This window comes from Petaurus breviceps, unplaced genomic scaffold, assembly GCF_028583685.1.
Source record: "Petaurus breviceps papuanus isolate PSGF00001 unplaced genomic scaffold, PetGlider_PUasm1.0 90731, whole genome shotgun sequence".
NCBI classification, from domain to species: Eukaryota; Metazoa; Chordata; class Mammalia; order Diprotodontia; family Petauridae; genus Petaurus; species Petaurus breviceps.
In genome coordinates, this window is record NW_027187325.1 from 188238 (window position 1) to 204546 (window position 16309).

The 16309-nt window shown below is 40.5% G+C and overlaps 1 protein-coding gene across 1 annotated transcript in view; it reads right to left on the reverse strand.

Moving 5' to 3' along the window:
• Positions 1-16309, reverse strand: part of PROC (protein C, inactivator of coagulation factors Va and VIIIa) — an 84233-nt gene that overhangs the window by 13030 nt on the left and 54894 nt on the right. Inside the window, exons 2-4 of the mRNA XM_069066858.1 lie at positions 3087-3247; positions 1046-1070; positions 364-474 (exon numbers count right to left, since the gene is read on the reverse strand). Of these exons, the coding sequence (XP_068922959.1) occupies positions 364-474; positions 1046-1070; positions 3087-3137 (187 nt within the window). The 5' untranslated portion in view covers positions 3138-3247. The remainder of the gene's footprint in view (positions 1-363; positions 475-1045; positions 1071-3086; positions 3248-16309) is intronic.

Genomic DNA, 16309 nt, shown 5'->3' on the forward strand with positions numbered 1-16309 from the left:
TTGCCCCCTCTCAGGCCTTGTTTCAGCCCACTGCCTCCAGCCCCATTGCCTTTCTCTATGCTGTGCTCCCCTCACCCCAGACATGTTTTCTGACTTCCTACTCAAACACTACCACTGCCACAAATCCTAATCATCCTTCTCTGAAATGTCTGAGGAAGGCAGGCAGGGATTTAGTTAGAAATTGAAACTTAATTTTAGAGGCACTTAGGGTAAAAAAAAAAGCCTGGAGTCATTCCTGCTACAAAGAGCCCTAATCCCTTTCCTGTTGGGGGTTCCCAGTTCTACTGAGTAAATGCTACAGTGACCTACCACAGTGGGCCACTGGAGAAGGGGAGAGTTCAAAGATAAGTTTCTGAGAGTTACCATGCCCACAAAGGCGTCCTTCCCAGCCTTTCTGGCAGATGCACTGAAAGCTACCAATACCGTCAATGCAGGTCCCATTGTGGCAGGGATGGGGATCACACTGGTCTCCATCTGGAAGATATTTAGAGGATGGGAGTTGGGAGAATAACGAGGTAGAGCCGATTGTTCACAAAACAGCCAGTCTTTTCTTTATCCTCCCAGGTCTGGCCAGTTTCCTAGTGTTGGGTTTAATCCTGATAGGCTTGGCACAGTTTGGAGAGAGAGTATATACCCAAGTTCTTAAAGATGCCCCAGAGAGGTCCAGTTGTCAAGGCTTTTTGCAAATCTAAAACATGGTATGAATGTGACTAAGGAGTGAGTAGTTTTCCTTAAGGATAGGAAAATGGGCTGGGCTGCTCTGGGGCCAAGAATACTCTGTGTTCATCTGTAACTTTGGTTTAATGGGCCAGATACAGTCATAGAGTCAGCTATTCTGGGGATAGTAACAGGTCTCCAAAAGCCATGAAATCTACTTCTCATATCCAGGTAGCATAAGCCTTGTAGTGGTTTGTCCTAATTTTTCTTTAAAATTAAAGAAAAAATCAGGTACAGCTGGGAAGAACCTAGAAGAAATGAATGTGAAAGACTGTCTGCTGGCCTTCAATGGAATAGCAAAAGTCACAATAGAAAATTTGATACTCACCCACATACTTGGACCAGTAAGCTAACTGTGAAGGGAAGAAACACAAGTTTTAGTGGAGGGTGAGGGGATCGATACAAATGCAGCAAATGTAGGTAACCCTGTCTGCTTTTCAGTCCAGGAACCTTCCCAGAACAGCAATGTTTTGCTCATCTGCCTCTAGGCCCAAACTAAGTCAGAAATGGGGAAAATGCTGCTGTGTCAATAAGACTAAGCACAGGGTGGCCAATACTGTGCCACAGGACAAGTAAGTTCTCCTTGGCCTCAATTTTCCCATTTGGTAAAATGTAAAAAAAAAAAAAACATCCATGAATGTTAAGGAGACATTTGTGGCTTGTGTCACCTTCTGCTTAAATTCTAGATCCTACTGTCTAGGCTTTGTCCTAGGGACCACCATAAACTTACCACAAGTTAGAGGCAGCTAGTTAGGTCAGTGGATAGTATGCTAGGTCTACAGTCAGGGAAAACTGAGTTCAAATCCAACCTTAGACACTTACTAGCTTTGTAACCTTGGGCAAGTCACTTCACCTCAGTTTGCCTCAATTGCCTCCCCTATAAAATGGGAATAATAATAGCACTTACCAGCCAACATTGTTACTAGAATCAAATGAGATAATATTTGTAAAGTGCTTTGTAAAGCACAGGATCTGGCACATAGTAGGTGTTTAATAAATGCTTGTTACCATCCCTTCCCACAGGGAAGTGCTTCTGATACCATCCATGCTCTTCATCCTTCTTGTAAGATCCCAATCAACTCCTTTATTTCTCTTCCTTTCTGACCAGTCAAATTGTCCTTAAGACTCTCCCTTCTCATCATTCCCTCCTCCCTTTTCTCCAGAAATCAGAAAGGAGAATCTTTGTTTGGGAACTTTCTCCTGGCCTAGGAGCTGAGCTAAGCAGTCCCTAGACGTGTAAGTACTCTGCTGGTAAAGGATGGGAGATAGGTGGGGACCTGAGACTGACATTAATTGAATGACCTTGGATGAGCCCCTTGCTTTGAATCTGAATGGGCCTCAGTCTTCTAAAGTTCTTTAAAGTGAGAAGTCCTAACTCCTTTATGATAAAATAAAATTATATTTGAAATTGGACTTGATCCCTTTGGAAGAAAAGAATAATACAAATTTAGAGTGCTGTTGTCATTATTATGCACCAGTAGCATTCTTCTAGTCTCCCCAGGATAAATGACCCAGTTCCTTGTCTACCAGGAGCAGTAGAGGGGAGAGGGATTCATTTCTTCCATGCTGGGTGTAGTGAGCATGAGAGAATGGAGGAGTTTGGTATAAAGATCTCCCTCCTGCAGAAGTTTGAGAGAAACAGAGATGCAGACAAAGACAGAGAGAGAAGGGGAGGGAGAAAAAAAGGGAGAGGAAGAGGAAGAGAGAAGGAGAAGAGCATCTCCAAGATTCCAAGTCAACCCCATAAACATTAAGTGCTTTCTATGTGCTGGAGATACAAAAACAAAGCAAAAAAAAATTCAACAAGGAAAGTTGCTGCCCTCAAGGACTTTATATTCTCTTGGGCATTCAGTATGTGCACAAACAAATAAGTCTAAGATAATTTGAAGAAGAGAAGCAAATTAACATTTATTAAACACCTACTATATGCCAGGAACTGTGCAAAGCACTTCACAATTATTTGGTCCTCACAACAACCCTGGGAGGTAGGTGCTATTATTATCCCTGTTTTACAAATGAGGAAATGGAGGCATACAAAGCTAAGGTGACTTGCCCAGAGTCACACAGCTAGTAAATATCTAAGGAGGAATTTGAACTCGGGTCTTCTTGACTCCAGGATGGACATTTTCTCTACTGCGCCCTCTCTCCTCCCCAGTTGCCTGGGAGAAGGAGGAGAGAAGGAGAAGGAATGAGAGAATGAACAACTGGAGTGATCAGGACAGGATTTTGTGTAGGAGGAAGCACCTACATTGGGTTCAGAACGACATCCACTAGTCATCTAATTTGACTCTGAGCTTGATTCCTCCCTTGGCCCAGACCTCTTGTAGTGAGTGTTTGTCTGCTGGAAGATGCGGCCAATCCCGACTTACTGTTTCTTCCCGAGTTGTAAAGATCTCCTGGACTTCTTCCAGGTCGCACATCTCCTCATTGCATTCCCGCTCCAGGTTGCCAGGTTTAATCTCTTCCAGGAATGAATTAGCTCGCTTCTGAATCCTCAGGACTTGGTTGGCTTTCTTGCTGCTAGAGAACACTGAAGAAAGCAGGAGGGGTGGGTGCAGTAGGGAGAGCGTGAGTAGGAGAAGAGGCTGTGTAAGCCAACATTTGAATCCTGGCACTGAAGTCAGGGCTTCCACCACTCTGCAGGATTGTCAGCATGAGGGTGGGTGGTGACACAACTGACATCAGCAAAATGGTGAAGTCTACAGAAGTTCCTTTGGTCCCCACCCCCACACCTATTCCCACCTTCCCTTTTGGAATCATCTTCTCCTTCCTATGATGGACCCTCATCTACCCTTTTGGCAGCCAGTATCCTTTTTATTTCCTTCCTGTGTCCCCAAGGGAGATATCAGAGGGAGGAAATGTCAGGCTAGTCTCCTCACTCTCTCCGAAATTTTCCAGTATGTACACTTGATTTTCCTTATTAGATGGCAAACTCTATTCATGGCTGGGACTATAATAGCTTCAACATTCAACATTCACTTAAAACTTATTTAGCATCTTTCCTGTATAGAGCTGTGTGTTAGGTGTAGGGGAAACCAAAACATTTAGAAAAGACACAGTGTCTGCCCTCAGAATGCACACAGTCTAGAACAGCACATATTAAACTATGGGTAACTGAAGTGGGGGTTGCGAAAAATTTGGTGACAGTAAAAGGTTTCTAAATGCACAACAAGCAGAAATTAATTCAAAATCAAAAGTAATGAATCTAAGATGTTTCTGGCAGTGCTTGCCCACATTAGTTGAATTGAGCAGCTTCACTGCAGCCTTGGTTCTAAACACAGCATTAATGATTATAAAGTCAAAATATCAATCAACTCTGAAAAAGTCTGAAGATGCTCTGTGTCCTGCACTATCAAATATTCTGTCTCTTTATGTAAAAATAAACAAGCACATCGATCTCATTAGCATGCAAATTATCTTTCATCTTTAATAAATGGTAAAATTATATGTATACCAATGAATTATTTTAAAATAAATTTCTTTATGACTTATTATCAGTAAATGTTTGATTTGTATACCTATTTGATACCTATATACCTGGGATCATGTAAAAATTTCTTAGGTGAAAAGGGGTCGAGAGTAGAAAAATTTTAAGAAACCCTGGTCTAGAAGAGGGCTAAGATAGTGACACAAGTATCACTTGATAAGCGTATTAGAGAATTGTAAAACAGCCTACATAGTGAAGTCTGAGGGGCAAGGCCACTATTATATCAAAGAAGGCTTTGTGGAGGGGCTGAAGTTTGAGGTGAGTTTTAAAGGATAGTTAAGAATTCAACAACAAAGAGTATTCCATTTGACTGGGGTGTTAAGTGAACAGAGTAAGATAAGATAAGGCTGGAAAAGTTCTATAGTATGGAAATACATTTTGCATAACCACACATGTATAACCTATGTCAAATTACTTGCTTTCTCAATGGGAGAGTATTTATTTGGAACTCAAAATTTGCAATGTTAAAAAAATTGTTTTTACATGTAATTGGGAAAAATATTAAATTATTTTTTAAAAGTCATGTGGTGCCATATTAAAGAGAGTCTTTAATGTCAAGCAAAAGGATTTGAATTTTATTTGCTAGGCAATTGGGAGCCACTGAAAGATGCGTATCAAGTCTATGCACAAAGAAGGCCATTCTGACAGCACCTTGATGGACCAGTTGGGACAGGGAGAGTGGAGGCAAAATGACCTATCAAGATAAGAGGCTACTTGGGGCAGCTAGGTGGTACCATGAATAGAGCACTGACCTTGGAGTCAGGAGGACCTGAGTTCAAATTTCACCTCAGACACTTGACACTTACTAGCTGTGTGACCTCGGGTAAGTCACTTCACCCCAATTGCCTTGCTTTCCCCCCTCCAAAAAAATTATAAGAGACTACTGTCATAGTCCAGGAAAATGATAACAAACAGCTATATAAGGTGTCCTGTACATCTTTGTGCCCCTCATAATGCCTAGCACATAGTAGGTGCTCAACAATCATTTGTATGAAAAGAGAGGAAGTAGAAGAGACAGTAGATTCCCCACCACTGGAGGTCTTCGACACAAGTTAGATGCTCACCTCTCCGGAATGGAGAGGGGATTCTTGTCCAGGTAGAGGCTGAAGACCTTTCCAACTCTACTCTGGGAATTGATTTGGAAGCATAAAGCATGGTACAAAGGCAAGGGATTATTCATCATTGTCATCATCAGCCTCATCATCATACTATATACTCTGTCACTGTTTCAGGGATTTGAGTTACTATGTTTACACCTGTATCTGTTTGTGGGATGGGAATCTTGTCACCCCTCACCTGAGTTGGCATGTCCACCGAGTGAATACCAGGAGGCCACAAACACCAAAAAGCTCACAAGTCGCCACATTTTGAAAGAACTGACACCTGGCAAAAGGAAGGAGTTACAAAAGCTCCCTTCTCTCTCTATGCATTTCCATTCCCAACTGTCCCATCTAGAAAAGCCATTGAGGCACTGAGGTCATAGACCGAGAGGACAAAACATCAGAATTAGCTAATTGGGTGGCAGAACTGATCCTAAGATATGGCCCTCAGCCAATTCTTTGAAGGTCCCTAGTCTACTAGACCGTAACTCAGAGAGACAGACCACTGGAGCAACTGAAGCAGATCTTTCAATTTTTGCTTCCAAATCTTGCAAAAGACCTAAGATTCATATATGTGCAATATTCAGACCTGTCGTCACTCCGGGGGTAAGTTGAGTTAGGTGGGATTGCGTGTACACACACACACACACGCACACAATCCTGTGCACACCCCTATAGCAGCATTTTCCGTTTTCTGATTTCTTTTCCCCTTCAATTCTGCTTTTGACATTTACTTTAACCTGATTTTATCTGACTTAAAACTAAGGGAAGAGAAAGGGGGAAAGTAAAGGAAGACCACATGGTAAGATTTGTACAGAGAGAGCTGTATCTTTTAGAGAGGGACCCACCCAACTCCCTCCCACCCTGTCCTCTTCCCATCACCAACTCTTCACCTACACAGGAATAGCTGTGCCCAGGAAGTCATGGTTCCTAGTCCTAGGTCTCAAGTTTCTTTGTGCCTGGGGCTTCTTCTGGGCCTTCTATGTTCCATGGGAAAAGAGTTAAATCCTAATAGAATCCATGACAAAGCAAAACGAGTGACATGCTTCCTTTGAACATGCATTACTATAGGACAGTCAACTAACCACTTAGTCCAGTTCATTCTATGAAACTCATTTCATTTTCCAGTCATGCCCCCTTCATTTCAAAAGCTAGATGGCTTCCTTGATCCAGATGGGTTTCAGACCCAGCCCCAAGAATACTGAGCTTCCCTCTCAAGCCATGCTTTCTTCTATGCTACTCTCTCATCCTCTGACTCTCTTGCTTTCCCTGTCTTTTTTTTTCTCACACTTTCCTTTCTATGTTTCACATTTCACATATCCTACGTTAAAGGGCTAGAAATCATTTGGAGAGAACTTACAGATGTGAGCAGTGGAGGGCTGAAGGTATCCTCTCCTTGTCGCCATGATAGCCTCAGCTGCCTGAGTTAATCCATAACCTCAAATATTTGCTCATCACTGTTGAACTAAGGTTTTCCACTCCACAGATAAACAAAAGGACACTGACATTGCTGAATCCATGCAAATTGGATTGGTCCTTCTTAGGCATAGATTATACCGACTATCTATGTATCTGTCTGTTTGTCTATCTACCTATCTCTCTAGAACCTAGCAGAATAGCGTAGTGTCTTACACATATTTAGGCATTTTATAAAATATCTGTTGAATTGAACTGAAGAGACTTTGGTTCAAATTCTAACTTTACCACTAATTAGCCCTATGCTCCTAGACAAATCACTTAATTTCTCCTGAGCATTAATTAATTAGTTAATTCTCCGGAGTTGTATCTCAAAAAAAGGGCATACTTCATTGTCACCACTATTATTCAATATTGTACTAGAAAGGTTAACTATGGCAATGAGAGAAGAAAAAAGAAATGGAAAAAATTGGAATAGTCAATGAGAAAACAGAACTATCACTATTGCAGATGATATAACGGTACACTGGAATCCTGGAGAGCCAACTAAAAACTAGTTGAAATAATTAACTTTAGCAAACTTTTGCAGGATATAAAAAGGGCATACTTGTACTGCGCGCCTCAGAAGGTTGCTAGGAGAAATGCACTTAGTAAACAAACCTTGAAGTGCAGTAGAAATGTCCTTTCCTGTGGAGGCAGCTAGGTGACACAACAGAGAGAGCTCTGGGCCAAGAATCAGGAATTCAGATCCAGCCTCTGACACTTACTAGTCCTCCCGGAAAGTCACTTAACCTCCAACAGCCTCAATTTCTTATAGGCGTGGGGGATCGGAAGTGCAATTATATAGGGCCTACTATGTGCTAAACATTTTACAAATATCTCATTTGATGCTTTGTAAGGCTGAATGCACTGTAACAATAAGAGCTGTTCTAACATTCTTCTCATCTTTTTCTAAGGGCTTAACACTTAGCACAGTGCCTGGCACATAACAGATGACTATTAAATGTTTATTGATTGATTATCGATTGATTAGGTTTAGATAGAAAGCATGGTGGAACAAGTCACTAACCTGCTGCTATTACCTCATATTTAGTCTTCTTTTTTTTTTTTTTTGCTTTTTTTGGGGGGAGGGCAATTGGGGTTAAGTGACTTACCCAAAGTCACATGACTAGTTTTTGTGTTAAGTGTCTGAGGCTGGATTTGAATTCAGGTTCTCCTGACCCCAGGGCCGGTGCTGTATTCATTGCGCCACCTAGCCACCCTTATATTAAGTCTTCTCCAGCCCCGTTGCACAGGTGAATAAAAATAACAATTTTTAACAATTGAACAAAATTGTTATTGTTGGTATTGTTTTTCAGTTGTGTCCAACTCTTTGGGAACCCATTTCCTGGCAAAAACACTGGAGTGGTTTGCCATTTCTTTCTCCAGCTCATTGTACAGAATAAAAATTATTAGGATGGCAACTGCAAACTCCCTGACAGCACCTCTGATACAATGCTGGTAGTAGCCGGGGCAACAGGGATGATATGTAATTCATTCTGTTCCTACATGATTGTGATCTCCTCAGTGAGGTAGCCATACTTTCCATTCCGGTTAATTCGTAGGTTATGAGAGTTTGGGGTTGTTCTTAAGATTTTATGGCTCAGTATTATGTCCAGGGAATTGTGGGCAATGGTTCTGTCTGTGATAATGAGCAGTCTGGCTCCTGTATAACTTATTGGATAAGTTCTGCTGGACACTCCTTCCCCTCTGAAGTTCTGTCCTGGTTCTCTCCCTGCCTGTCCTGCTCCTTCTCAGTCTTTGCTAGATCTTTATTTACATCATCACCATCAGCCAAGGTGTCCCCTGAGGCTCTGTACTTGGCCCTCTTCTCCATCTATACTCTATCATTGTAGTGATCTCGTCAGCTCCTGTGAGTTCCACCATCATCTCTGTGTAGATGTCTCCCAGATGTTTATTCAGCCCTAATCTTTATCCTAAGTCCTGTCTTGCATCACCAACTGCCTTTTAAACATCTCAAATTGAGATGTTTAAACATTTCAAATGTCCAATGGGCATTGAAATTCAGTGTGTCCGAAACAGAACTTGTTGTTTTCCCTGCAATCCCTTTCCTTTTCCCAATTTTCCTATCACCATTATCAGGTTCACAACCACAGGGTCAACCTCAGCTACTCACTTGAGTTCTTCCCACACATCCAATCTCTTGTCAAATCTTTTTTTTTTTTTTTTTTGCTTTTTAGAAGGCAATTTGGGGTTAAGTGACTTGCCCAAGGTCACATGGCTGGTTTTTGTGTTAAGTATCTGAGACCGGATTTGAACTCAGGTCCCCCTGACTCCAGAGCCAGTGCTCTGTTCACTTGTCAAATCTTATTATTTCCTCCTTTGCATCTCTTACAACGTATGTACACTCCTCTCCACTCACACAGCCCCCACCCTAGGACAGGCACACATCAGCTCTCACTTGGACTATTACAATAACCTCATATTGGTCTCCTTGACTCCTCTCTAGTCTTAGCCCCCCTCCAGTACTAGCTGCATCACGGTCCTGTCCCCATATCTTGCCCCATCACAATAAACCCCTAGAGCTACATAAGATCACATATAAATTCCCCGGCATTTAAAGCTCATTACAACCCGGGCTCTTCCTGTCCTCCCAGTTCTCTTCTACTTTATTTCCCTTAGTACATTCCATAGTTCAGCTGCACCACTCCATTTCCCAACTTTATTCCCTTGGCATGTGCACCAGGCCTGGAATGTCCTCATCCTCACCTCTGCCTCTTAGTTTCTGTAGCTCCTGTCAAGACTCACCTCAACTCTCCCCTTCTGCAAGAGGCCCGTCTGTCCTTTGCACCAGGCCCCCTCCTCCATTACTAGTGCCTTCCCTCTGCCAGCAGTGTCTTCCCTCTGATTACCTTTCCCCTACTCTGCATATATCTATCTGTACATCACAGCCATCTATGCTGTCAGGCCTATTGCTATGTGATATCTTGAGGGCAAGGGCAGCATTTTTACCTTTCTTTGTGTCCTTAGCACTACCACAAGCGTCTAGCACAGAGTGAGGCCTAAATAAATGTTTGTTGACTAATTAAACTGACTAACTGACCTGAGAATATATTCTAAGAACAGTATTTGTAGCACAGGGTTATGATCTGTTAGTTCATGAAAATGAGAGAGCTTCTGATATATAATTAACCCTCAAATCATGCCTTCCTAGTTATTAGTAATTATGTTATGTTATGTTGTGTTGTGCTATATTATATTATATCACATCATATTGTATCAATCATACATCATATAGTATCATATTGTGCTGTGTCATGTCACGTCGTGTTGTGTCATGTCAGGTCATGTTGTGCCATGTCATGTGTCGTGTCATGTCATGTCATGTTGTGACGTGTCATATCGTTTCATGTTGGGTCATGTCACATCATGTCATGTTGTGTCACATCATGTTGTATCATGTCATGTCATACCATGTCATGTTATTATTGGGGCATATGGGATGTTCAGGAGAACTAATTCCTCTAGTTCGAAGGCTTGCCAAGCCCTTTTCAGGGCTGCTCATTCATCTCTGGTGTCCACCTGATTCACCAGCTCTCCCCTGTGGCTCCAAGAAGTTGTAGCATGCATAGAGGCCACATGCTGGTAAACTGTCTCTGCAGATGGGTTAACCAGGTTGAAAGTAACTGACAGACTTCAAAGCCTTCCATGAGTTAGAGGAATGTCTACTCCAAGCATGGGAAGACTGCCCAGAGAATGGGTGGGTGAAAACAATTTGTTCCAACAGCCATGAAGGAGACTGAAGGGGGTCCTGGGGAGCGCTTCAAGCTTGGCAAAGGCATGCCAAGGGCATCCACTGCATCCCAAGCCATTGCCAGACCCCTTGAATTTTGTCTTGCCCATGGACTTCAGTGACTGGAGGAGAGAGAGGCTGGTGACACTGCAACTTTGACTCACTTAAATCCAATCTATGCACATGTTAAGACATCACCTGTGATGTTACTGGTCCTCTTAAAAAATGAAGGACATACATTTACTAATGGAGTCCTTCGAGTCAAGAATAAATCTGACTTAGAGCACAAAATTGAATTATCCTGTGAAAAAATGAAGTTTTCAGTATGTATGCTCTACCTACCCTACCCACTATTACAATTCTGATAAAAAATGTTGTATTTTACTATTCTGGGTAAAAGTATTTTTTATCACGATTTTCAGTATTTTAAGCATTGTAATATTTGAAACCACATCAAGTTAAAAAGGACATTTTAAAATAAAAAAGGAAAATGAAGGACAAACAATTTTTAATGCCTTCTTCCAACAACAAAGCTAGGTCTACATTTCTCTTTTACTTGGGCATACTGAATTTGACCTGTTCCTCTGGCTTCTTAGTCATCCAGGCAGCTCCTCCTCCTCTGCAGCCCCTGTAGAACACTGAACAGGCTCTATTACTACACTCATTAAGCACCGTGACTGCTCACCCCCTTGTTCCCAAAGGCTGGTGTCTATTGCCTTCTCCATCCATATAGCACCACATTTCTGACATTTACCAAAGGAACAAATCAACAGACAGGCGGAATTTGTGTGAGAAGGTTATAAATTCTACTTCCTGAAGAGAAAGGAAGCAAAATAATTCACAGATGCTGGGTTTGTTCCATGATCTCTATTGGGAAAGATTATGGTGACCCAACAAGTATCCTGCCACCACCCAATTTGTCAGGATCTGTGAGGTGTGGCAAGTGGCTACGCTGGCTCTCCTGGTCCTATCTTCCAACACTGCCCCCATAGATTAACTACTGCCCATTGCTCATTCTGACAAGAAGGAAGGAACATAGCTCTCTCCTTTGTCTCTCCTTTGGGTTGCTGTCACCGACAGTAGTCATCTTAAAAACAACAAGAACTAACTTACCGAAGATGGTGACCACCTCAGAAGGCCATAAACTCCATTTGAGCTAGATAGAATAGAAACTTTACTCAAAATTTTCTGTTTTGCTTTCTGTGAATCTCTAGCTTTATCAAACTAAGATGGCCCTGGGCTTTCGATACTTCTATTCAACAACCTAAATCAGCATCCAAGCTCAGGCCAATGTGGGGGGGCGGGGAGGGAAGCAAACCACTGGATCTGAGTCAGAGGAGCTGAATTATCAATTCTCCCACCTCTGCTATTCCCCTATTTGTGCAACTTTAGACAAGCCCCTTTTCCTCTCTAGGCATCAATTTACTCATCTGGAAAATGAGGAGATTAGATAGAGTATTCCAAGGTCCCTTCTTACTCAAAAAACGTATGATCCTACGATCCTTCTATTCTGACTCTGAAAATTCAGTCTTCTCTTCTTTCCTACCTTTGGTCTAGAAGAGGGATTCTTCATCTTTTTTTGTACTATAGACCCCTTTGGCAGATTGGCGACGTCTATGTACTTTTCAGACTTGTTTTTAAATCACTGAAGGAAATGCTCATTCCTATTAGACATTAATGAAAATAAAGATGTAATTTTTTCTCCATCCAGGTTGATGGGATCCCTAACATCTGTCCATGGACCCTTCACATAGACCACTCATGAAGAATCCCCACTGAGCTTCTCTAGCTATCCATGGACCAGTCTACTATGGTGTCCAACTGGTTTTGAACTATAAAGCTACTCTCCAACTCATACTTTCCTCCACCCAGCAACAGGAAGCAATTTTACTCTATTGTTTGCTGACATCCAAAATGCCTAGGCCTCTTCTGGAAGAATGAGAAAGGTGTCTCTTGTTTAACTATCAAGAAACACATGTAAACAAAATGACTTTGGAATCTGAATGTAAGGAGGCAAATACAGTATCAGTTTTGCATTTACTGGGCCTTAATGGGATTGGATTCTTGACTAGATTTTGACAAGTGGAGGTTTTACTTCAGTGAAGCACAGTGTCATTAATGGGGACACTCACTTCATCAGTGTGGAATGTAAGTCATTCATTCCTTCTCATCTGGTGTGATTTCTTTGGTTTTTTGTTTTTGCTTTTTGGAGTTTCAATTGGGATTAAGTGACTTGCCCAAGGTCACATGGCTAGTTTTGTATTAAGTGTCTGAGGCCGGATTGGAACTCAGGTCCTCCTGACTCCAGGGCCAGTGCTCTATTCACTGCGCCACCTAGCCGCCCCAACTGGTGTGATTTCTGTCCATATTCTCCATAGATCCTCTACAGAGGCTATGTCCAATATGTTAGAAGCTTTCCTCTAGGTCTTTTTACATTCTTCAGCTGCCATGGTAGTCAAAACAGTTGGGTACTAGGCGAGAAATAGAGTGGTTGATCAGTGGAACAGGTACACAGTATACAGAAGCAAATGAGGACAGTAACTTAGTGTTTGATAAACCCAAAGAGCCCAGCTATTAAAAGGCAAGAATTCATTTGACAAAAACTATTTTGACAAAAAACTATTGGGGATATTGGAAATTTAGACTGGCAGAAACTAGGCATAGATTAACATCTCACACTATATACCAAGATAAACTCAAATGGGCACATGATTTAAATGTAAAGAGTGATATCATAAGCAAATGTGTGCAGCATGGAAGAAATTATCTGTTAGATCTATGGATATAAGAAGAGTTCATGACCATATAAGAGATAGAGAGGTTCACAGAAAGTAAAACAGAAAATTTTGATTACATAAAATTAAGTAAGTTTGGGGCAGCTCTGACCCTGGAGTCAGGAGGACCTGAGTTTAAATCTGACCTCAGACACTTAACACTTACTAGCTGTGTGACCTTGGGCAAATCACTTAACCTCAATTGCCCTACCTTCAACCCTCCAAAAAATTTTTTTAAAGTTTTACACAAACAAAACCAATGCAGGTGAAATTAGAAGAAAAGCAGGAAACTCTTGGAAAAATCTTCGCAGCAAGTTTCTCTGATAAAGATCTCTTCTAAAATATATAAGGAATTGAGCCAAATTTATAAGAATAAGAGTCTTTCTCCAATTGATAAAAGGTCAAAAGATGTGAATACATAGTTTTTAGAGGAAAAAATCAAAGTTATCAATAATCACTCTAAATCACTAATAACTAGAAAAATGCAAATTAAAACAATTCTGAAAATACCACTGCACACCCATTAGATTGTCTAAGATCACAAAAAAGGAAAATGACAACAGTGAAGAGAATGTAGGAAAATCGGTACACAAACACACCACTGGTTGAGCTTTGAACTAGTCCAATCATTCTGGAAAGCAATATGAAACTCTGTTCAAAATGTTATTCAATGGTAAATATCCTTAGACCCAGTGATCCCATATTATTGTCTATTTTATAACATGAAGTCTAGTCTGTTTAGAGGATGTATTAGTACATTTATCTATCACTGCAAATTTGCAATGAACTATACCTCAAAGAGATCTTCTGTGTATAAAAAATATTGATAGCAGCTCTTTTTATGATAGCAAAATACTAGAAGAAAAGAAATTGTCCATCGATTGGTGACTAGCTAAATAAATACAATGGAATAATATTGTACTATAAAAAAGGTGACTATGAACAATTCAAAGAAGCATGGGAAGATATGTGAGTTGATGCAGATTAGAATAAGTAGAGTCAAAAAAATGACATTAACAAGAATGTGAATGGAAAGAACCAAAACGCAGACCTAACTACTGTAGTTATAATGGCTAGGCTTGACCCCAGAGAAAAATTGAGGAAATGAATTCTCTCATTTCTTTGCAAAGGTGGGATACTATAGATGTAAAAATGTTGCATAAAATTGTCAAATGAGATAGATGTTAGTTTTACTAAACTGCTTTTTTTCTTTCTTTTTATATCATTGCTAAAAATAATGCAATGCCTGCTGTATGGGGATTGGAAGAAGGATAAATTTAAAAACAATAGTTTTTAAAGAGAAATAAGATTTCTTTTTAAAGGAGGGCTTTTATAAGCTAATTATAATCATTAAAAGTAATCCATACTCTTTCAAATGCTACCCAACCCACTCTCTTCCTCCTGTTTAGTTCTTAACCCAGGACATTGTTAACTTACAGTGTCTGTCGTAAATACATGTACTAATACACTAAACGGACTAGACTTCACATTATAATAGTCTAGACAATAAACATTTTTTACATACTTAGGCTTTCCAATGTGGTCTCATTTGAGTAACTGTGGTTCACACTGAGGAAACCCTCTAACATTCTAGGCCTTGATTCAATCAGCACAATGTCGTCTATAAACAGGAGCACTGAGAGGACCTCACTGCCTAGAGAGTCTCTTTTCCAATTTTACCCTGAACATAGCCTCTTCTGTAAAAGTAGCAAACACTTTTGCTAAGCAAAAATTTCCCTGTTTTATGTTTTACTTGATATTAATAATCAGAAGTCATTGAACAACATCTCTGTTGTGGAATTTATCAAGAAATCTTATATGACTTTAAAATATGCTTGAGAGACTACTCTTGGGGTTACATCATGCCTGAGTTAATATTTTTTTGCTAATTAAACAAACAATAAACTCAGAAGGATGCTGTATTTTCCATCCCTGACAGTTAATTGTGTGACTCTAAAGATGTGGTCTCCAAGGGAATGTCATCTGTGAAACTTGCTCCATTTTCATCTTTTCACCAAAGATATTCATGGTATGTACACAGATCATTTCTAAAGATATTATGAAGATGAAGAAGTAGGGTTGTTACTGGAATCCTTTCAAACGTCTTTTTTGGGTAGTAATGATGTCTATGGTATGGCCTATGAGAAGTATGAGCAGTTTATAGCATGTTACAAACCAGAAATTACTTGGAAGTATCCTTGGAGAAGTATATGAGCAGAGGAAAAAATATGGTTACATAATGAGAATGAGGAATAGCCAGTGGACATCCTATATGCCCCAACTGGTTTCCCTGAAATGACAGGAAAACTCAAGGAAGCCCCTCTGATTCATTTTTGAGAGGAAATGGACAAGTCATATAGGATAGGCAGGCATGTGTGGGCTATGATCTATGTCATGAAAGGAATTCTTAGACCAATGAAGTCATAAATCCATTGGAATATTGTTGGAATATTTTCCATTATTTCAAAAATTCTTTTTTTAATCTTTCCCCAAAATTATGCTTCTCCTTAACCCACATCCCCATTTAGGTAAATTATAAAATGATAGCTAGCATTTTTACAATGCTTTAAGATTTGCAAAGCCCTTTACATATCTGTTTTAAGTCTCATAAAAATCCTGTGAGGTAAGTGCCGTTATCATCCCCATTTTACAGATGTGAAAACTCAGGTTAAGTGACTGGTCCAGGGTCACCCAGCTAGTAAGTGTTTGAGGCAGGATGAAACCTAGGTCTTCCTAGGTCCAAGTCCAGCACTCTCCAATGTGCCACTTAGCGATTAACACCTCCCCCCCACCATCCCACAACATTCAGGTATATTATAAATAATTCTTTAATGCTTTCAAAGTTGTGCCATCTCCTGTAACGGATTTCCTCCATGTGTACCTTGTTCTAGATGCTCTTTCATCTTTTTCTTTTTCTTTCTTTCTTTCTTTCTTTCTTTCTTTCTTTCTTTCTTTCTTTCTTTCTTTCTTCCTTCCTTCCTTCCTTCCTTCCTTCCTTCCTTCCTTCCTTCCTTCCTTCCTT